Source organism: Mesocricetus auratus, unplaced genomic scaffold (genome assembly GCF_017639785.1).
Source record: "Mesocricetus auratus isolate SY011 unplaced genomic scaffold, BCM_Maur_2.0 Super-Scaffold_100027, whole genome shotgun sequence".
NCBI classification, from domain to species: domain Eukaryota; kingdom Metazoa; phylum Chordata; class Mammalia; order Rodentia; family Cricetidae; genus Mesocricetus; species Mesocricetus auratus.
In genome coordinates this window covers 5,094,574-5,117,468 of record NW_024429208.1, presented here as the reverse complement: position 1 = coordinate 5,117,468, position 22,895 = coordinate 5,094,574, and the positions used below count along the sequence as shown (strand labels likewise).

The 22,895-nt window shown below is 50.9% G+C and overlaps 1 protein-coding gene across 2 annotated transcripts in view; it reads right to left on the bottom strand.

Annotated features, from left to right (window-relative positions):
* Window positions 1-12,239, bottom strand: part of Brpf3 (bromodomain and PHD finger containing 3) — a 34,936-nt gene extending 22,697 nt beyond the window's left edge. Inside the window, exons 1-4 of one of the 2 annotated variants that reach the window (XM_040732179.1) lie at window positions 12,159-12,239; window positions 6,491-7,961; window positions 3,361-3,517; window positions 1,253-1,384 (exon numbers count right to left, since the gene is read on the bottom strand). In XM_040732179.1, the coding sequence (XP_040588113.1) occupies window positions 1,253-1,384; window positions 3,361-3,517; window positions 6,491-7,935 (1,734 nt within the window). In that variant the 5' untranslated portion in view covers window positions 7,936-7,961; window positions 12,159-12,239. The remainder of the gene's footprint in view (window positions 1-1,252; window positions 1,385-3,360; window positions 3,518-6,490; window positions 7,962-12,158) is intronic. The other variant, XM_040732178.1, reaches the window with a different exon arrangement.
* Between the last annotated feature and the right edge of the window lie 10,656 nt (window positions 12,240-22,895).

Below are 22,895 nucleotides of genomic sequence, written 5' to 3'. Positions count from 1 at the left end.
GAGCACATGTGCCTCTCACAACACTGAGAGCTCTCCCTGAGAACGTTTGTGTGGGTGGGTCCAGAGTGACCAAGGAGTCCAGGCTCACCACTCAAGCAACACCTGCAGTGGTGCCCTGTGCAATGTTATTTTACATGTGTGCCCTAACATGAAACACGGCAATGCCATGAGACAGACAAGCTCCTTCCTGCTTCTTGTCCACATCAACATAAACCTGCTACCTGACCAGAGCTAGGAAGATAATCCAAGTTATAGGACAAGCCTGGAGAAAAACTACAGTTTGACCTGTAGAGATCTTGAGAGGTCCTCCCTGGCCACACATGCCCCCAGGATGCAGCATGGAACTCAAACTGTTGCCTGAGGAGAGAGCTTACACTGGAACTGAATGAAAGAAGGAACAGTTTTAACCCAGGCCTTGAAAACATGCGAGTGACAGCTGCTATTCTTGGGCTAGAGAGAACAGTTTGAGCTTGTCATCCGCTCAGTTAATAACGTTTTCTCTGTGTCATGTGTGGAGCACCCCAGCAGACACTCCAGCAGGGCAGAGTATCGGTACTACCACTAATAATGACAGCAGCTACCACCTTGCCAGTCCTGACTATGTGCCAGGCACTATTCTCAACTTTTGCAGACATGAACTAATCTCTACGATGTCAGCTCTGCTGCTCTCTCGAAACTGAAGATGAGGAAGCGGAGGCATTCAGAGATTAAGTGGTTTGTTTAGTGCTACAGAAATAGAAAGGAACAGAGCCAGGCTTTAGACCCAGTTTGACAAGACCCCTCCTGCCCCTAAACCATGCGCTGTACCACTGACCTTATCGTTCCCTGTGGTCAGGGGCTTATAGAATGTTCTTGAACTGAGGCTAGAAATTTTAAATGGCTCCAAGTCCATAAATGGCCCAGGGAGAATCTCAGGCTGGAGGCTGTCATCTTGTAATGCCATGCCATAGCTCCAGAAGCTTCTCATACCATTCAGGTCAATCTCCCTCCACAAACTCCTGAATCAGGAACTCCAGTTCAGGTGTGAGGGACTAAGTAAGCTTGGGTAGGCTCCAGCCCCAGGGAGCTGAGTCACAAAACACAGACGCCACCCAGCAGAAGCACTCCACCCAATCCCCAGTGGGCAGATCACAGAGCCCACAGTGCTCAGCACCGGCGGGAAAAAGGAATGCTGGCACCAGAGAGCTGCCCGAGTCCTCTGCTGCCACAGACAGATAGGGCTCTATTGGGAGCGGGGCGGGGCTCTGCTCACCTGCTCTCGCTTGAGCTTCTCCCTTTTGCGGATGAGCTCGATCAGCAGCCGCGCCCGCTCCAGGTCGTGGCGGAGTTTCTGCCAGTACTTCAGCTCCTCCTTCACCGCACTTGTCTTCTCATCCTGTTCCCGCTGAGCAAGGCAAGAACACGGGCTGTGGCCTCCTCCCTTCCCACAGGACAGCCCTGCTTCCCCGCGGAGGGCTTCCACATGCAGGAATCCCGCCTCTTCCCGACTTCCCCCACACCACCCAGGACCTGTCCCCACGCTTCCTGGTGCTGCAGGAGAACAGTGAAGGGTCACCTAGGGCCGCTTCCCCAACGCTAGAGACACGGCTGCTCAGCTATGGTCCTCGGAGCTGGCAAGACTTTCAGGAGAAAACTAACAAGACGGGGTCGGAAGAATCTCACCCTGGAGCTTTGCCTTGGCTAGAACACAAAGTGAAGTTCTCACTAGTTGCTTAAGGTTTGAAAATACTTTGGTAAAACAGCAAAATTCAGCGACTCCAGGGCTGGAGAAATGGCTCAGGGGTTAGGACCTGCGGAGGACCTGGCTTACAACAACCTCCTGTAGCCCCAGCTCCAGGGGATTCTGCTTCCAGTCCCTGCACGCACTGCACTACTGTAGACGCGTGCATGCAAACGGCTCCTGCACTTGCAAAGTAAAAGAAAACCCGTGGATCCAGTCCTGGAAGAGGTCACCATTGCTAAGCGAAGGAGGAAGCTCAGCATTTGAAACACAAGAATGTAACAGCGTAAAGCAAACAAAAACAGGTACCAAACAGATCTGTGAGCACAGCGATCCACAGTGTCAAACAAATCATGGGGAAAATCAGAACAAAGACTGGGGAGGGGGGGTAGTTTGCTAATGCTGCAGAGACTTTGGGGAACCAGAGGTGCAAGAGACCAGATAGCAGGAGGGGGAATGGGGGGTGCACACCTTTAATCCCAGTACTGGGGAGGCAGAGGCAGGCGGGTCTCTGTGAGTTTGAGGCCAACCTGGTTTACAAAGCGAGTTCCAGGACAGCCTCCAAAGTTACACTGAGAAACCCTGCCTCAAAACACCAGAACAAACAAATAGGATTATGTCGTCAGACTACTGTTCTACTGTGTACTCAGCCTGCTTAAGTTTAACCTGCCTTTAAGAGAACGATATAACCAATCTTACAGGCCTTGGACTTCCTGTGCAATTAGCTTTTACAACCTAAGCATAGCCTTCATCTTGTCATGTTTGCTTCCATGTCTCTGACCCAGACAGACGTATGTGTGTGTGTGTGTGTGTGTGTGTGTGTGTACACTCAATGAGAGCGTGTGAGTATTGTGATAATCATTTGCTGAAAGCAGTCAACAGATTAGAAGCAAGAAATATCCACCATAAATTTTGGAAACAACATGTGGATATAGCTTGTTAAGGTTTCTTTGCAGTATTGAGTGTCTTTGGGTCAGCTGAGGTAAAATGACTTCTTGCTTGTAAAACTGTCAAACTGTAAGGGGTTTGGACTGGAGAGATGGTGCAGCAGTTAAGAGTACTGGCTGCTCTTGCAGAGGACCAGGGTTCAGTTCCCAACAAGCAAGTGGAGACTAAGAGCCATTTATAACTTCAGTCCCAGGTCATCCAACATCCTCTTCTGGTCTTTGTGGGCCACAGACACCCACAGAGAACACAGACGTCCATACAGGCAAAACACCATACACATAAAACAAGTCTAAAACAAACAAAATCCAGAATCCCTCATTCCATTCCTATGCCATGTTTTCTGCGCTGTCCAAACAGAGGAAAGCCCTTTGTTAGGTACAGGCACAGCAGACCACACACACAGCAGCCAACAGACAAACTACGGACAGGCCAGACAGACGGAAGGCACGGGGAGAAGTGGAGAACTGGTCTGATCTAATCAGTCCGAGGGGAATGGCCTCTTTGAGGTTCATTAGTACCAGAACCAATGCAAAGCGTCTCCTTCCAGGGGAGCTGCCGTCGGGTCTGAGGTGATCCCACAGGCCAAGGCTCCTCGGAAGGTTCAGGGAGGAGTTTAACCCACCTTCACACCGTTCCTTCTCCTCCTCCCCTCACCCTCCTCCAGGAGCCTCCGCCATCAGCACTGTACCTACCTGCTCAGCGTTCCTCTGGGACTGTAAGTGGGAGTGCAGACGCCTGATGAGGGGGACGCCGTTCCGAGCCTGCCGCTTCAGCAGCCAGTAGTTGTGAAGCCTCTGCATGAACTGGGTTTTCCTCTGAAAGGACAGACCACTACAGATCTTGTTCAACCTTGAGTAGGGGCACAGGGGGGTGAGAGACAGGTCAGTGGGGAGCTCAGGCTACACACAGCATCCTAGCCAGATCTCAGCGATCCCTGTTTCACTTGCTTTTCCATCCCGCCCTGCAGCCCTGCGCTATCAAGGGAACCCTCTCACAGAAGTCGGGCTGCCTGGGACTGAGAGCCAGGCCTGTGCTCCTGAACCCATAGCCTCCTTTTGATGAGTGCAACAAGAAGAAAACAGGAATTTGAGTAAGCTGTGTGCTATGTGGCCAGTTTCCTGCCTTTTGTGGCTGAGGATCTCACCAGACCCTGGGGTAAGCCATAACCAAGCTCAAAAAAAGTGTGCCAGAGGCAGGTGTTGGTGGTGCACACCTTTAATCCCAGCACTCGGGAGGCAGAGGCAGGCGGATCTCTGTGAGTTCGGGGCCAGTCTGGTCTACAAGAGCGAGTTCCAGGACAGCCTCCAAAACAATACAGAGAAACCCTGTCTCGGAAAAAAAAAGGGTATGCCAGGTTACTGATTTCTATACCCAAATGTAACCCCTCAAAGTAATCTGACCTCAGAGGGTTTTTTTTTTGTGTGTGTGTGTGCACATGTGTGAGAGATGGGGGGTCTCAGTACAGTACCCAGGCTGGCCTGGTACTTACGATCCTCCTGCCTCAGCCTCCCAAGTAACTGGGATTACAGGCATGCACCCAGCTGTCCTTTGATTTTTCATTTAAAAAGTTTTTTTTTCATTTAAAAAATCTTAGCATCCTAAAACTGCCTAATTTTTAACCAAATGGAAAAAGGAGAAAAATGACAACAACAAAAAAAATCTAAACATATAAGAGGATATAAGCTCTAAAATTGCAGCCAGTGAAGTCTTAGGATCTGGGTTTAAACTTGCGAACACCTTCCAGAGCAGCACCGTCCCCAAATCACAAAGCTTGGGCAGCACCTGAGGAACACAGGTTGGATAGGCCAACGTTCCTAATGCAGCTAAGATGGCGGCCCCGGGCGGGATGGATCTGAATCCATGAACCCTTCACTGCCACAGTCCACGCCCAGGGTAAACAAGGCCCCAGTGCTTTCTTGTGCTTTCCTCTGCTTTATCTCTTCGCCCCACTCCACAGAAAGAGAACCAAGGATAGCTAATCGAGGTGAAACTTAGGAGACGGGCGTGTTGGGCGGGCACTGCCCATCAATGCCGTCTCCGGTCAGATAGTCCTTCCCCAAAGCCAAGCTTACCTAGGCCTTTCCCCAAAGGACAGACTCCCACCAACACCCATGCCAAGCACACCTGCCCACCTGCAGGCCGCCCCTCTCCCTGCCTCTTGGCCACAGTGGGGTTAACAGCATTTGTGCAGGTAGAGGAGGACTCCTAATGACATAGCAGCAGCAGCCACCATTTATTGAGCGCTTACTACCTGCCAGGTACTGTGCTAAGTTACTTGACTCATAGTGCCTCATTTATTCCTCACGACTCTGGCTGGTGAGTTTGCTCACAAACCCAGGCTTAGTCCAATTAAGCAACTTACCAAAGGTCACGCAAAGTATTAAATGGTGTATTTGTTCTTAGTCAGTAGAGCGGCTCCTCAAACAGCAGCTATAACAACCAAAAGCTAGCCCCAGGGCACAGATACCCTACAGGTGGGGACTAAGTGCTGACCCAGTTATTGAGAAAGAGAGATAACCAAGGCCAGCTGTGTCCAGAAGACACACTCAGGAGGTGCTGAAGTTCTGACAGAGCCTCCCTGTCCTCGTCCTGTTCTGGTATCTTCCCAGTGCAGCAAGTCTGGCCTCCTGCTCCCTCACATGACTGATGTCCTACAACCTGCCAGTACTGCTTTATCGCTAACGTTCTCATCCAGACTCGGGCAGAAGACAGCCCAGCACTTACAGCCCAGAATCTGCCCCTTTCCACCTAGGCCCACTCCTTAGAACAGGATGTGGCATGTAGTAAGTGCTCAATAAATACCTCATTGGATGAACAAAGGAGTGAACAACGTTACCTCCTGTGGCTGTGGTTTCTTCATCTGGGAATATGGGAGAAGGTGCAAGGACTACATTAGATGAATAGTTTCCAAGATTCCCTCCTTCTTTCTCTAACACTGTATGCTTTTCTTTCTTTCCTTTTTTTTTGGGTGGGGGGGACAGGGTCTCCCTGGCCTAGAACTTGCTATGTAGGACAGGTTGAACTGGAACTCCCAGAAATTCACCTGACTCTGCCTCCCAAGTGCTGGGATTAAAGGTGTATATCAACATACCTAGCTACCGTGATGTTTTAAAGGGATCACCTGGAAGTGGCCTCTGCTGGAAAATCTTCCCTGCTAAGCTCCCAACCCTCCAGCAGACTCAGCTACCGAACTGACAGTTTAACACAGGAACAGAGAAGTCTCTGCGGACAGACTCTCAGGGAGGTCCAGGTGGTTTGGTTATAAAGCTGAACTTTCCCCTGAATCTAAAGCTTCTGGAGGAGGACTGCCCCTTCCATGTCCCTTGTACATAAAAAGTCCCCATTTTTCCCAAGACAGAGCTTTTTGGAAGGCAGGTATCGAACCCTTAACACAGTTGCTCCCCATTTTGGAAGAGTTCTGTTCCCCCATGGGCTTTGGGGAGCCTGTGTGGGAGCCCTCGGGGTTGTCACAAAGATGAGGTGACATAAGGGACACAGCCTGCATGTACAAAGACCAGAGATGATAGCCATCTAGAAATCCACGGCGTGGTTAGCAGTGGAGGGTTACCCTGTTCACAACGCCATTTGGTGTCACTGTGAGAACTACCACCTCGGCTGATACACTGTCACCCAGGTTTCTAAGCAACGTAAGTGATTTATGCCATAGTGAACCAGAGGGAACACATTACTCAGAGGGCACGGACAAAAGCACAAGACGGATCCTGGTTCTAAAGGACAAGATTGAATCTGGGAGCCCAGAGGAGGTCAGATATCCAACTGCATTTGGAGAAGACCCTCAAGAGCCCTCCTAACGAGGCTCACCTGTAAGAGGGTATCTGTGGGACAGTGACCATGGGGATGGGGGTGGAGGGTGTCTCTCGGCCAGCTTCCTCTGGCTCCTTCTTGATCTTCTGCTTTAAGCTCATCTTGTTCTTCTTGGACACCCCCTTGGGGGGGTTGCCCACCCCACCTTGGCCTTCCTGATCTTCCTCCTCTGCTGGTTCCTCTTCCTCCTCCCCACCACCCTCTTTCAGCCCATCCTCATCCCCCGCCTCGGTGAGGCTTTTGGGTGAGTCACCCTTTCTCCGGGCAGGGGCAACACTCGGGGAGTGGGCCTCACAGTAGGCAGTCTTTCGGACGGTAAAGATGGTGCCGTGGAGGCTCGTTTCCCTCATGGGCTCAATCTTCATGAAGAGTCCAGCCCGCTGTGCGCATGTCACATGGAAGGCGGTGTAGCAGTTCACCTTGTGGCACTGGATAGCTGCACCCAGCCCTTTCTGCTTGCAGATGTAACAGGTTAGCTTCCAGCGGGCAGGCGGGATGTTGTCAATGCCTTCAATAGGCTCCAGGAACACGGTATTAGCAAAGCAGACTTCAGGGATCCAGATGGCACAGACCACATGGGCCCAGTGGCCGTCGCTGGTCTGTTTGAAGGCTCCACCTTTATTGGGGCAAAGGACACAATCCACCGGCCGAGAGGGAGACTGCAGGCAGCAGCGGCATAACCACTGTCCCTCCGGGATGTAGGGGACACCGTAGCACTCCTGGTGCACAGCTAGGTTGCAGATGTCACAGAACAGGATGACATTGCTATTGTGGCACTCGTCATCCAGGCACACGCAGCAGAAGGCGTCTTCATCAATGAGCGATTGCTGGACCCCACTGCTGCGACTTTCCAAGTATGACTCCTTCTCAAGCCGGTCCACCAGCAGCTCGAAGGTATCCGCCGACACCGAACTGTGCCCGTCTGCTCGACGCTTCTCGTTCACCATGTCTAGCCAGGCAAGGTCCTCCTCGTCCATGTCGTACTCTACCTCCGCATCCAGGTCTTCTGGAGGCTTCTCGATGTAGCGGTAATAAGCAGCAGGCAATGGGGGTGCTTCCGGCTGGCTACCTGTATCCACCACACGGAAGCTGGGCTGTGGGAGGTGGAAGGAGGTGCCAGATGCATGCTTGGAACAGGACTCTTTCTTCTTGCCTTTAGATGAGGATTTCTTGGACTTGGCAGGGAACTGAGGCTGCTCACTATTCTCCTTGTTGCTGTTGCATTCGGTGATGTCCTGAGCAGTGAGCTCATCTTCGGTGATGATCTTGAGAGGGTCATAAATGCTGATCCGATGGAGGCGGCCGTCGATGTCCACTTCGACAATCCTCTGGGCTTGGGCATAAGTCAGGGTCTCTCGTGCGGGTGAACACTTAACACTGTATGGGGGTGGGGACCTCCGGCCCTCGGCACTCTGCCGTGACTTTCGTCGAGGCTTCCTCATGGCAACTGGAAACCGCAAAGATGAGCCTAAAGAGAGAGAGAGTCACAAAAGCGTAAACTGGATATCCATTGCTATATGCACTCATTCACCCTTCTATTAAGTGGACACCACGAGATCTGGCTGTTCCCTCCACACGACAACCCTCTAAAGCACCCAAAAGGCATCGCCTTCTTTTAGTCTTTTCACAAACATCACTCTATCAGTGAAACTTTTTTTTTTTTTTTTGGTTTTTACGAGACAGGGTTTGTCTGTATTGTTTTGGAGGCTATCTGTCCAGTCCGGCCTTGAACTCACAGAGATCCGCCTGCCTCTGCTTCCCGAGTGCTGGGATTAAAGGCGTGCGCCACCACCGCCCGGCTGAAACTTTTTTTTTTCTGATTACTTTAAAATTGCAAATCCCAGGTAGGCAGTCATGGTACACCTTTAATCCCAGCACTGAGGAGGCAGAGGTAGGAGTCCCTCTGTACTGGAGGAGTTGCAGGCCTACTCTGCATAATGTTTAGGTGGGTCCTGGGGGTCAAACTCAGGTCTTCATGCTTACACAGTAAGCCCTGCCCCAGCCCTCAAATTCAACACTATGATCTCTGTCCTCAAGGAGCCCTATCCAACTAAAAGAACATAGACGGGTCCTTATGACATGACACAAGATGAGATCTAATATTGTAATGATACATGCAATGCTGTGAGACAGTTAATTATGGAAAAAGACGATGGTAAAGGATTCCAAAAGCAAGATAGTAAATTAGAAGGATTGCTTGAGCCCAGGAGCTCAAAGCCAGAAACAAAGCAAGGCCATGTCTTTGTTTGTTTGTTTGTTTGAGACAGGATTTCTCCACATAGCCCTGGCTGTCCTGAAATTCAGGATGTAGGCTGCTATGCCCAGCGAAGATCATGTATGTGTTTTGTTTTGAAAAGGGGAGGGAAAACAATAGTTGTGACAATGAGACTGCCATCTACTTTCTAACAACAACAACAAAACACAAGAAAAGGCCAGGCGGAGGTGGCACACACCTTTAGTGCCAGCACTGGGGAGGCAGAGGCAGGTGGATCTCTCTGTGAGTTCAAGGCCAGTCTGGTCTACAGAGTGAGTTCCAGGACAGCCAGGGCTATATATGAGACCCTGTCTCTAAATAAATAAATATTTAAAATTAAATCACAGGTCTAAGGCCTCTCCCAAGACATCTTACCATAGTTAGAAACTCTGTCTCTTGGCCCTGTCAAGAGTAAAGATGTCTGAAATGCTTCAAATCATAATACCCAGGGTACTTTCTGCAGAAGGCAGCACCTAAGATAACTGTGTAGGGCATTTCCAACTACAAAACTTGCAAAGTCGTGCAAAGTCTGGGAATGTCTCTAGGAAATCTTTTTTTTTTTTTTTTTTTTTTTTGGTTTTTTGAGACAGGGTTTCTCTGTATTGTTTTGGAGGCTGTCCTGGAACTAGTTCTTGTAGACCAGGCTGCCCTTGAACTCACAGAGATTTGCCTGTTTCTGACTCCCAAGTGCTGGGATTAAAGGAGTGCACCACCAACAGCCGGCTCGAAACCTTTTAAATTTTAAGAAGCCTTCTGAGATTTTCATTGAGCTCAAGGACAAGTTGATTGGGGGTGGTATCTGAGATGAATTCTCAATGTACTATTGCCTCAGAAATCTCTATCCCATGGTATTTATCTCTGATCCACCCTTGGGTAGCAGAGAAAGCCCTATGCTTCCTGCAGCATTCTCTGGATGTAGGGATCTATGCCAGCCCCTAAGGAGCAGTTTCTGGCAGTTACCAAGGCCATCATTTCCAGGAAGACTTTTGAGATACAATGGTGATAGTTCAGCACACTACAATGGCCTTTTCTTTGTACCATGTCTCACTGCTACCTCGGGAGGTTGTGTGAACGGTATTATCTTCATCTCAGGCATGAAGAAACAGAAGCTCAGAAAACTGTGACTCAGCCAAAGCTGATGTGACTCCAGATCTCCTGTGTTCAAGATGGGAGGTTAAGAACACCAGTGAGATGCCTCGATCTCTACAAAGGTGTTTCGCACCAATCTAGGTTTGAATCTTAGTCCCAGGTAACCTGGACAAAGTTTTTCCTGTCTCTGTCTCCACACTTCATTGATAAACCCAGGGCAGTGCAGGGTATAGCGGTGGCGTTCTTTTAATCCCAGCACTTGGGAGGGAGAAGCAGGCTAGTCTCTGTGGAATTTGAGGTCAGTCACGTCTACACAGGTTTTCAGACCAGCTACGGCACACCGCGAGACTCTTCCTTAAAAAATAAATATATAAGGGCCCAGCAGTTAAAAGGAGTTAGGTCTGATTCCCAGCACCCACATTGTGGATCACAACTTTGTTTGTTTATTTGTTTTTCGAGACAGGATTTCTCTGCATTGTTTTGGAGGCTGTCCTGGAACTCACTCGCTCTGTAAACCAGGCTGCCTCGAACTTAGAGATCCTCCTGCCTCTGCCTCCCCAATGCTGAGATTAAAGCTGTGCGCCACCAACACCCAGCATAGATCACAACTCTTAACTCCAGTTCCAGGGTATTGGTATCTGGACTCCCAGGGAAAACAGGAATATATCAGCCAAAATACCCATACACATAAAAATGAAAACAAAAAGATAAAAGAATGAACAAAAATAACTACTGTTTGTTGTTTGAGACAAGGTTTCTCTGTGTAGCTCCGACGTACTGGAACTCATTGTATAGAATGGGCTGGTCTTGAATTCAGAGATCTGCCTGTCTCTGCCTCTATAAGTGCTGGGATTAAGGTGTCTGCCACCACCGTCCTGGCAAATATTTTCTTAAGAAGGATCAATAAATTATCGTTGACAACCATAGTGATAAGGCCTTTAAATTCCAAGGTGTGACTTAAACTAACCCGACTGAGGAGCAGTATGTAGCAGGTATACAACCCCATTTCGAGCCAAAGGAGACAGAACCGAGATAGCAACTCTGTTCAGGTTCCCGAAGCCCTGGAGGCACTAGATCATTTACAAACGTCAAGGTTGCTGGGCAGGACTGGCAAATGCCAGCACTCAGGAGGCAGAGGCAGGCGGATCTCTGTGAGTTCGAGGCCAGCCTGGTCTACAGAGCGAGTTCCAGGACAGCCTCCAAAGCCACAGAGAAACCCTGTCTCCGGAGAGGGAGAAAAGTCAAGGTCTCAGAAGCAGCTCCAGCCCTGAACAAACACGAAGTATTCCTCAGCCCTCCCAAGGTAAGGAGCCTCTGGGGGAGGGAACACACACTTGAGTGTCAATTTTGAAGAGTCTACAGTGGCCCTCTCTACACATCTGCAGCCTCAGAAGTCCTCTCTCAACCCACCCCCAAGTTCCAGTCCTGATCCCCACTCGGGGCTCCCCGCTGTCACCAGGAGCAAACAGCGAGCCAGGGCTGCTGCTGAGGAAAGCCAAGAGTGTCGCCCACAAGGAGCTAACATCCAGACCAGGTTACTTTTGGCGGGAGTTTCCTCGCGTACACTAGTCTTATCTTACTCACACCTCTAGTATCCCCAACACCCCGTCAAGACACGTCCTTCGCTGCCCCTGAGCCCCAACTCGACTCGCCCACCTCACCCTGGCCCCCCGAACGAGGAGTTTCAACAATTGGACCGAACCCGCCCTGCACGCCACTCGGGAGACTCAGGCGACCAGGGGAGACCCCAGACAAGCTCCCCGCCCCCTGTGAAGGGGCGCCTCTTCCGGGAGAGTCTTCACGGCCCCGGCCCCTGAACGAGAGAGGAGAGAAACATCTCCCCAAACACCACAGGGTTAGCGCACCACAGCCACTGACGCCGAGTCCGACCCTTACAGAGAAGGCGAGCGCCAGCCGACGAGGGGGCGGGGGCAGGGATGCGAGCACTCATTGGCCGCCCGGCCTGTCCGTCAAGGGGGAACCCGGGCGCCAAGAGCGGCCCCCTCGAGGGCGGAACTCTCGTCTAGCCTGGCCAATAGGAGAGCACGGGGAGGGCGGGGCTTAGCCGCTCGGCTGCCAGGACCGGGGAGAAACAAGATGGCGGGTGCGGGAGGGGGTCCTCGCTTTGCAGCTCCCCCTCGCGCGCCTTCCCCGGCTCCGCCGCCGCCCTCGCTCCAGGGGAGAGCCCGCGCGTCGCCCCCGCGCCCCACCGGGACGCCCCTGTGCGCCCCGGCTGCCCCCCTGCGCGCAGCGCTCGGTCCCCGTCGGCCCCCGCCGCCGCCCCCGCTCGCTCCGACCCCGCCGCCGCCGCCCCCATTTTACCTCAGCGGCCGGCCGGGCCCCTCGCTTCGGGGGGACCCCTGGGCGCGGGCGAGCGGGCGGGCGGACGGGCGGGCGGGCGGACGGGCGGGCGGGCCGGGCCACCGAGCAGGTCCGCGCGCGGCCCGGCTTGAGGGAGCGCGGCCTCCGCCGCCGCCGCCTCCTCCTCCTCCTCCCGCGCCGGCCCTCGGCTCCGTCTCCCCCGGCCCGGCCGCCGCTCCCGGGGGAGGAGGGGGAATGGAGCAGCCGCCGCCACCGCTGCCGCCACGGAGCCCGGCCGAGGGGAGGGAGGGATCAGCCCCCAGGCAGGATCCGCCCCTCGGCCTCCCCCCCGCCACCTCCACCCCTTCCCTCGCTCCCTCCCCGGCTCGAGCCGCCGCACGCGAAGCGGGAGCGCGAAAGCGCGGGGAGACCGGAGCGGATGCCCCCGCCCGAGCCCGGCGCGGTGGCGGCGGCGGCGGCGGGGAGACGGAGCGCGGAGCGGCGGCGCCACCGTCCCCACCGTCTCCGGCTCGGCCTCACGGTGGCGGTGCGGACGCGGCGGGGCCGAGCGCAGGCAGCCCGGCTCGCCGCCGCGCTTCTTCTCCCCGGGGCCTGCCCCAGAGCTGCTCTAGTCGGGGTTCGCACTCGGAATCCAGGGAGCCATGGCCTTCCCCCACCCCGGCTGCAGCGTGGAGTCGCCAGCCGCCCCCATAGGGGGCGCCCCCTGTATCGACCCACAAAAGGTGTCGCCGGGCGACCACTGAGGTCCCGGCGGTGCGTGGTTTCCACCGGCACAGGTGGCCCCGCGGGTCCCAGAAAGTCGCCCCTCCCCAGGTCCCCAGGACAAAGGTCTAGCGGTGTCCACCCCTCCCCTCCCCAGGGAGGGCAGCCCGGGGAAGACCCGCGTCTGTTGTGTGTCCAGGTGAGCCTCCTGTTCCACACAAGGCTGCTGCAACAGACCTGACTTCTTCCTTCTATGCGGGTTGTTTTTTTTTTTGTTTTGTTTTTTAAGTAAACATAAAAGTTTGACAGTCTGCTTAAGCATGCCTCGTAGTTGCGTTTGTCACTCTAGGCGTGGGAAATACTTTTCTCCCCGAATCAGATTTGTCCAGGAGTCGGTTAATTTAATGCACTACGCGGCTTTCTAAAAGGCGCCTGCCTGACAAATAGCAACTCCGGGCTTGGAGGTGTGCTCAAACTGGCTTTTGTTCTAATAAAAGAAAAGTACGTAAGAGAAAAGGTCCCTTTGCCAACCCCCTTGTGCCTATAAATTTGAAAGCTTACCTCTCATGACTGAGGTCTTAAACACCAATACTTAATGGTGCTTATAAAGGATGTATGGGTGAGCTGCCACCGAGTATGAAGATGAATGACGTATTTTGAAAGCGTTGCCTCCGCTCGCACGGTGGAGACTTTCACAGTTGCTTGCTTGGCTCTGATAACCCAGGACACGGGTGCTACCTTTGGAAGGATAGAGAATAAACTCTTAGGGGCCAAACATGGAAGTATAGGTGTTCAGCACCCTAAGTAAATAATTCAGAGGTTCCCAGCTCAGTAGACCAAGGAAGTTAGTTTTCGTTGCAGGGGTGCTTTCACGATAGATGGGAATAGATCTACAAAAATAACCAATTTTTAAGAAGGAAAGGGCGTGGCTTGTGGCGCTGGGCAAGAGCCCGGCAGTGTTTGGGAAGCTCTGAAGCTGAAGTACTGTGAATTAAGTGTTCTAACGCTTGGGGAAATAGTCATTGGGAGTGTGTGGAAAGATTAATTGTGGAGGGGAAAGCCCTGGGGGAAGAGAATTTTGCAATTACATTAGGTTTAAAAAAAATCGCAAGGAACAGAAATAGGAATTTCATGTCTTGTTCTTTTACAATCTGAAATATAAACATTTACATATGTGTTTCTTTTTTATCTTTTACTCTTCGACAGTTTCATGCCTATGTACATCTCCCACTTCTTTCTTGAATGAGGTTCCTAAAGTCATTTAGCATGACCTCGTTTGTGTGATTGGGAGGGATCGTTCCCCACTAAATAAAATGAACAAATAAATACCCTGAGAAGCTATCCCAGTTTGCACTTGTAGTGATTTAAGTGCTGTTGAAGACACAGGGCAGGCTAATCATGCCGTAACTAGCCTTCCCTCGTTCATTTCCGTGACACCTCACTCATGTTTCCCCGAGTGGTGACATTACAGCCACCCTCATCTGCCTGTGACATGGGAAATTGGTTTCCTGTAGCATAACCTCACACATAACCAGTTCTCTGGGATGTAATCTCAGATGTAACATGCAACAATTATGTCATTTAAAACAAATTTGAATCAGACATCCCAGAGGCACTAAATTTAATTCCCTTTAATCTTCAGCTATTTTAAAGAATTTGAATTCATCAGTCCCTGGCCTGCTCATTAAACAGTGCTACAATTAAGTTCAACAAAGCAAGCAAGGACTCTGCCCTCGACTCTAAGCATTTGTGTTTTAATTTTTCTTCTTTTTTATTAAAACTCTTGTGAGCCCTACACACACACCTATAAGCCTAGCACTCAGGACGCAGATCTCTGTGAGTTTCAGGCCATCGTGGTCTCCATAGCAAGTTCCAGGCCAGCCAGGGCTTCCCTGTGAGAGAGCCTGTCTCATCTAAACAAAGCAAAAAAACCCTAATTTTGAAGAATGTGTAATTACATACACACACCCCAAGGTCGAGCAGACCCAAAGTTCCCTGAGATGGTGGAAGTCTCTAAAGCTAGAATAGTCGTTCTGAAGCTGTGGTACATCACAGTGGAATTGACACTTCCACCATCAAACGTTTATATTTAATTCATTTATCCCCATAAGAAAGAGGAAAAAAATCCACGAGAGCCGAAACTAGAAAAACATTCTCTGTGGTCGCCTTGTGACGCCTGTCCTTGTCACCTAACGTTTTGTCCTCCTTTCTACATGTCATCCTTGTTTACATACGAACATAGATGTTAAAGGCTACGGTCAGACTATCAGGGGAAACAGATGCTTCTTTTCTTTCTGAGACTGCGTTGAGCTCCCCTAATATATATTCTAAGTCCTTCCATTCTGCAGTTTTACTGCATGTTTGGGATTTTTTTCTTTAGTTGTATTTATTTATTTAGCACACTCATACCAAGGTGCCCAGAGTAGAGGTGGGGGGGCAGCATGTAGGAGTTGGTTATCTCCTACGGTGTGATTTCAAAGGGTTTAACTCTTCAGGCCTTGGTGGCAAGTTCCTTTGCTCACTGAGCCGTCCCAGCACCCCACCTTTGCTTGCTTTTAAGAGTCAAAGCAGGGTCTGGAGAGATGGCTCAGAGGTTAAAAGCTGCTCTTCCAGAGGACCCAGGATCAATTCCCAGCATCCACATGGCAGCTCACAACTGTCTGTAATTCTAGTTTCAAGGGATCTGACACCTCCATACCAATGCAAATACAACAAAATTAAATAAATTACTAAAAAAAGAATCAAAGCAGGCCAAGCAGTGGCAGTGCCTTTAACACCAGCACTGGGAAGGCAAAGGCAGGTGGATCTCTGTGAGTTCAAGGTCAGCTTGGTCTACTGAGAGAGTTCCAGGACATCCTCCAAAACAATACAGAGAAACCCTGTCTACAATAATAATAATAATAAAGACAAGGCCACGTGATATTGGATGTAGTAAATATTTATACATATATTAGTATTAGCTTTGGGTAACCCTGTCCTTTCAGGGTACAGGAGTGTTCCATTAGCTTTTGTAAATGGACATCATAGAGTATGACTAGAGCCAGCAACAGCCCAGTCCGCTAAGACCCACACACACACACACTGAAGCAGCAACCTTCTTCCTAATGCACAAGATTAGCCTGTATCTGTCATCCTAGTCAACATGGGCACCCTACTTTCTCACCCTTATCATGTGATACAGGATTCAATGTTGGGGCTGGAGAGAAGGTTCAACAGTTAGGAGCAAGGACTGCTCTTCCAGAGGACCGGAGTTCAGTCCTACCACCCATGTTGGATGCTTCAAAACTGCCTGAAACTCCGGTTCCAGGAGGGAGTGGAATCGAATGCCCCATCTAGATACTCTGTGCACGTGTTGCACATACCTTCACATACATGTAAATAAAAATAACAGCTGGTTGGTGGTGGCGACATCTTTAATCCCAGCACTCAGGAGGCAGAGGCAGGCGGATCTCTGTGAGTCTGAGGCCAGCCTGGTCTACAGAGCGAGTTCTAGGACAGTCAAAGCCACACAGAAAAACAGAGAAACCCTGTCTCAAAAAAACAAAAACAAACAAAAAACCCTCGTAAACAATTAACAACACTATCTTTTCCTAGAGGCAGGCAGTCCTCCCTGCATCCCAAGCTGGTGAGCCCCAAGTGATGGAGATGAGGGCGCTCATGGGTGAGTAAGTCATTAGGCTTAATCATGAAAGGTGATGTCCCTCTGCCGTCCCTTTGTCTCCATACCTATCTGCTCTAATTACAGAAGCAGCTGCCACCATGCAGTCATTGCTTTGTGACTCAGAGCACTTAATGTACCCTGAATACCAGCACACCAGCCTCACAGGTGTTGTCCCGAGCCGCCCGGTCGGAAGGCCGGCTCTCCTCACTAGGACTTTCTGCAGTGCTCTGAGGCCAGCTGTTGGGCTGGAATGGAGGGGGTATGAGTAACTCATTCCTACGACCTGCTGTGTTTTCAGGAATGGCTAGTCTGGTAGGCAGCTTCACTGCTGAGAGGGTAGGTAGCATGGGCACCACAGCTTGAGTTTCCCCAGGGCCTAGGCACAAGGCGAGAACAGGTCTTCCTTATGGAAATAACCACTCGTTGTAATCAGCGAGGTCGTGGCTTTGCTTCAGCGGTGGGGGAGCTCAGCCGTGGTCTGTAGTTGCTGGTGAGGCCTGCCATATTGAGGTCCCAGTAGCTACCCATCCAGAGGAATATCACTGGACCAGCAGGGCTACACAGACCAAGGACTCCTGCAGGCTGCACACATGTCGCTTGACCCTACTGCCCAGCTTCATCCCAGGACCGCAGGATGCTTTTGCTACCAGGAAAATTCCACTGCAAATATCCCTGAATGACGTAAGAGTTGTAAAATGTTGTAACACTGGGGGCTGGAGAGACGGCTCAGCAGTTAGGAGTACAGGCCGCTCTTCCCGAGGACCTGAGGGAGATCCCCAGCACCACATGGTGGCTCAAGGTCATCTGTAAGTCAGGCTCTAGGGCGGTGATTCTCAACCTGTGGGGTCACAACCCCTTGGTGAGGTCGAATGACCCCCTTCACCAGGGTCAAATATCAGATGTCTACATTACGATTCATAACAGTAGTAAAATTACAAAGTAGCAAGGAAGATAATTTTGTGGTTGGGGTCAGCACATGTGGAACTGTGTTAAGAGGGTGCAGCATTAGGAAGGTTGAGAACCGCTGCACTAGAGGATCCAACGCCCTCTTCTGACCTACAAGGGCATTGCGTGCACACGGCGCACACACAGACGTACATGCAAGCCAAAAACCACCGACACACGTAAAATTAAAAAGAAACGCTACAAAAAAATTCTTTAAAGCTATAATGCTGTGAATTAGAAAGATGGAAGAATGAATTGTGCATTCACTATAATGAAGAGATTAGTGCTGCCAAAAGGATAGTTCCTCTCTTTAAGATTGGTTTTTATTTGCATGTGTGTGTATGTCACACCCATATTGGCCAGAAGAACACCACTGGTTCCCCTGGGACTGCAGTTACAGGCAGTTGTGAGCTGCCACGTGTGTACTTGGGACCTGAACCCAGGGCCTCTGGTGAGCCATCCTCTCCAGCTCTGCCCTCCCTTCTCTCTGCTGGATGGCCTGCCTCTGATGCTTGCCTCCCTCAGTCACAAATGACTGTAACAAAGTCACTGATGACGATGAGTTCAGTCATTTAGAGTCGCAGACATCATAATGTCACAGGAAGAAGAGAAGCTCCTCCCTCCACCCAACGCCCTGGATGGGTGTGAGTAGCTTTAAGACCAAGTGACATTGCCTAGAAGCCTCTAGAAGAATTCCTTTAAGATCCTCCTGTCTGAAACTGATGACAGTTGCTGACAAATGAACTGTGATTGAGTGGAGGCGGTTTCTAGTGTTTGTCAACTTGACATACTCTACTGGGAACCTCCGTTGAGGAATTGCTTCCATCAGATTGGCTTTCGAGCATGTCTGCACTCAGATTTTTTTTTAACATAAAATTCTTTTTTATGTTCATTTTTAGTTTATGCATATAGCTGTTTTGCCTGCATGTATGGCTTATGTACCACATGCAAGTCTGGAACTTACAGAGGACCAGAAGAGCGCATCAGATACTCTGGAACTGGAGTTTCAGGCCATTTCGAGCCACCATGTGGGTGCTGGGAACTGAACCCAGGTCCTCTGGAAGAGCTGCCAGTGCTCTTAAACCACCAAGCTGTCTCTCCAGCCCCCCACCCATTTTCTTCATTAATAACTGATGTGGGAAGACCCAGCTCCTTGCGGGCGGTGCCTATCTTGAGTATAAGAAAGCAAGCCATGGGGGCTGGAGAGATGGCTCAGAGGTTAAGAGCAATAACTGCTCTTCCAGAGGTCCTGAGTTCAATTCCCAACAACCACATGGTGGCTGACAACCATCTACAATTCAATCTGGTGTATATGTAATAAATAAACAAATCTTAAAAAAAAAAGACTGTAGAGCTTGTTCTAGTGAGTTCTCAGTCAACTTAAGAAAAAAGAAAAAAAGAAAGCAAGCCGTGGCAAGCAAGTCAGTAAGCAGCATTCCTCCATGGTCTCTGCGTCAGCTCCTGCCTTGAGTTCCCGCCCTGCTTCCCTCCATGACGGACGGGCTTCACAGTGTAAGACGGAATCAACGCTCTCTTCCCCGAGTTGCTTCTAGTCGGGGTTGTTATAACAGCAACAGAGAAGCAACTCAGATAGTCACCATTCGAGGTTGGACAGGGGCCGGAAGACGTCACACCACACAACACTTATTGCTTTCGTGTCTCCCAGATTCGAGATCTAAAAATAGCACTGACTACAGAAAGCCAACCTTTGAGCATGTCCTCATACAAAGGCAGGATCACCCCAGTCCCGGTCCCTGGACATCGCGCATCCCACCTCTCCTTAGCATGAACCCCAAGGACGGAACCCACCTGGCTGATGCCCCCTCTCATCTAGAAGTGGCCAGAGCATTTGTCACCCCTTACCCCAGTGAATTGGGCCCAAATCCCTGAGGAAGAGGTATTATGGCAAAAGCAAGTGTCTGAGTTAAAAATCTTTTTTTTTCTTTTTTTTTTTTTTTGGTTTTTCGAGACAGGGTTTCTCTGTGGCTTTGGAGGCTGTCCTGGAACTCGCTTGGTAGTCCAGGCTGGTCTGGCACTCACAGAGATCCGCCTGCCTCTGCCTCCCGAGTGCTGGGAGAGTTAAAAAATCTTTTAAAACATTGGTGTGAAAGGATAAATAATATCAAGAATGGTGGCACCCACCTTTAACCCCAGCACTCGGGAAGCCGAGGCAGGCCAGCCTGGTCTACATAGTGAGTTTGAGGCCAGCCCAGGGACACAGTGAGAAATTAAAAAAAGCCTTGCCATGGGTTTGGGTGTGAGGTGGCTGGTTATGAGGAGGAGAAGGGGAAATATAACGCAGATGATGGGATCTGAAGACAGGCCCGAGCAGACTCTGAGGCGCAAGGAGAGCTCACAAGAGGCCTTGACCGATTACATGGCGGCACATCCTGTCTAAACTCGACTCCTGGCATCTCTTTCCAAGAGAAGGCAAAGTCTTCAACTGGTTCGTCTTTCCAGAAAGCCTGCTGTACTTCTCATTTTGAGTACTTTCAGGGAAATAGGATTTAATGCTGGACAGATGCATCAGATAGTAATTTACTGGAATTTGACAGATTGCATCCTTCCCCCCTTGTAGATTTATTTATGTTACTTTGTATGTGTGTATGAGTGTTTCATACTGTATGTATGTATGTATGTATGTATGCATGTATGTATGTGGTGTATAAATTTACCTAGTGACTTCAGAGTTCAGAAGAGGTCATCAGATTCCTTGGAGCTGGAGTTACAGGCAGTTGTGAGCTGCCATGTGGGTTGGGTGCTGGGAATTGAACCCGGTTCTTCTGCAAGAGCAGCCAGTGCTCTTAACCCCTGAGCTATCTCTCAACCCCTTTAAACTGATCAACGCTCTCAGAATTACTTTACATTTTTGGTCATACTTTCCTGTTGGATGTTTAAGACCATGTAAATAATCACAGATTCATGTTTTTAATTTTTTTTTTTTTTTTGGTTTTTCGAGACAGGGTTTCTCTGTGGCTTTGAAGGCTGTCCTGGAACTAGCTCTTGTAGATCCCGAGTGCTGGGATTAAAGGCGTGCGCCACCAACGCTCGGCCTTTAATCTTTTTTTTTTTTAATCTTTTAAATTTTACTTTAATTTTAGTTCATTTCATGCCAATGGACATTTTGCCTGCACACCTGTGATGAGAGAGGGCGTCAGATACCAAACTGCATTACAGACGGTTGTGAGCCGCCATGTGGGTACCCGCGATTGAACTCAGGTCCTCAGGAAGAGCAGCTGGAGCTCTTAACCGCTGAGTCATCTCTTCAGCACCAAGGAAGTTACATTCCAACAAGTCTGCTGAGATTAGAGAGCTCTTAATGACCTTGAACAGTAAATTATCTTGTAAGCAAGAAGGCCGAAGCCGCCAATAAACAGAGAGCCAAGGTGTTGAGCCCCGCACCGCAGGTCTTGCTGCTCCTGCACTGGTCCACCTGTAAGGGCGAGGCTTTCCATCATCCGCCTCCAGCTCGGCCCTGGTCTCATTGCTGCCCCAAGGCTCCTGATGCGCTTTCTCTCATAGTCGCTGGCAGATCCTTCGGGTGATGCCCGTGAAACGCTGCTAGGTCAATAAGATCTGCGATAGCCGCCCTCTTGGGTTTGAATGAGTGAGGTTGTTAAGCATGTGCCAAGCAAAAGCAGGGGTTCGCCACATCCGCCAGGGATGGCTGGAGTGGCCGGATTGAGACACTGGGAGAACAAACAAGAGGGGTGGGGGTGGGGGTGGGGGTGGCCAGTCTCACAAACACCCAGCAGAGACGGACGGGAACAAACAGCAGTGCTGGCCTGGGCCGGTCAGAGCTGAGTGGGCTTTCCCGCCACAAGTATTTTTATACGGTGGGGTAAGCCACAGTAACCTCTTTGGGAAACAGAGTACCTTTATGAAAGCTTTTTTTTGGAAATGATTTTATTTGGGCTGGAGATGATTCAGCAGCCAAGAGCACTTGCTGCTCTTACAGAGGACCCGGGTTCAGATCCCAGCACCCACTCCAGGTGACTCACAACCGCCTGTAACTCCAGCTCCAGGAGAGGCAATGTCCACTTGTGGTTTCCTAGGGCACCCGTTCACATCAACACACACACACACACACACACACACACACACACACACACACACACACACGCACGCACGCGCGCGCGCACACACACACACGCACGCACACACACGCACACACACGCGCACGCAAACAGCAGGCAGCGGTTAAAAACTAAAAGAATTACTAAACTATTTTAATTGTATTTTACGTGTCTGAGTGTTTGCCTGCACCTGTTTCTGTGCCCACGTATCCAGTTACCATGGAGACCAGAAGAAAGAACCAGTTCCCCAGAACTGGAGTTATGGGTGGCTGTATGCCTCCACGCAGGTGCTGGGAACCAAACCCGGGTCCTCTGGAAGAGCAGCCGTGCTCCTCACCACCGAGCTCTCTCTCCAGCCCCCGAGACGACTCACTATTTAGCTATTCTCCAGGTCTCAGGCCGCAGGGATTCTCTGTGTAGCTCTGGCAGTCCTGGAATTCACTCTGTAGACCAGGCTGTCCTAACAAAGATCCGCCTGCCTCTGTCCCCTGAGCGGTGGGTAAAAGGCGTGTACTGCTATACCGGCTTTAAAAAGTAAATCCGTAAAAACTTAAGTAAAAGTTTTAAATTCTGAAGTAGTCACAGATTCATGGTTTGTGGCAAGGATCGTGAAAAAGTCCCAGGTACACTTTACTCAGTGGTTGTAGCTTGACTGTAACCTTATATCGGGGATTTAGCCTTGAGCCCATGTGGGAAGGGACAGTGGCCATACCCTGTTGGCATCACAACGATGAGTTGAAGGGAGGTTGATTTAGGGCCAAAAGAAAAGTCAGGAGCCTCCAGTGAGCAGCCCCAGCTGACACCCAGGCCCAGCCAAGAGTGAAAGCAGCTGCTCAACCACGCTCCCCCGCTCCAGGGCTGGAGCCTCCCCGGTGACTGCGGCCATGAACTCCTTGGATACTCTGTTCTACCTGTGGCATTGAGCCTCAGCTGCCTTCTGGGCTTGCCCCCCACCCCCTGCCGTCTTCCTTCACTGAACCAGACAGAGACAGGAGCCTCAAGGCTAAGATCCCACAGCAAAGCATAGGAAGGGCTGGGGGAGCACCCGCCAGGGGACATCACATGGGGGAGCACCCCCCAGGGGACATCACAGACTGCAAGGACACAGAGGCCAGGAGCAGAGCTGGAGGAGAACCCTCCTTCCCAGGCTGCAGTTGCAGGGCTGCTGGGGTCCCCTGCCTGTGGTGATCTGTCAGCTCCAGCTCTACACAGCGGGCCGTCTCGCATACGCATCCCATACACGCGTCGGGCACACCGGCGTCACTCTCCTGCAGCAGCTACTCCAGGGCCTCACCATAACCCCACAAAGACAGCTTCCACCCACCGAGTGCCAAGCCAGGGGACAATGCCTGC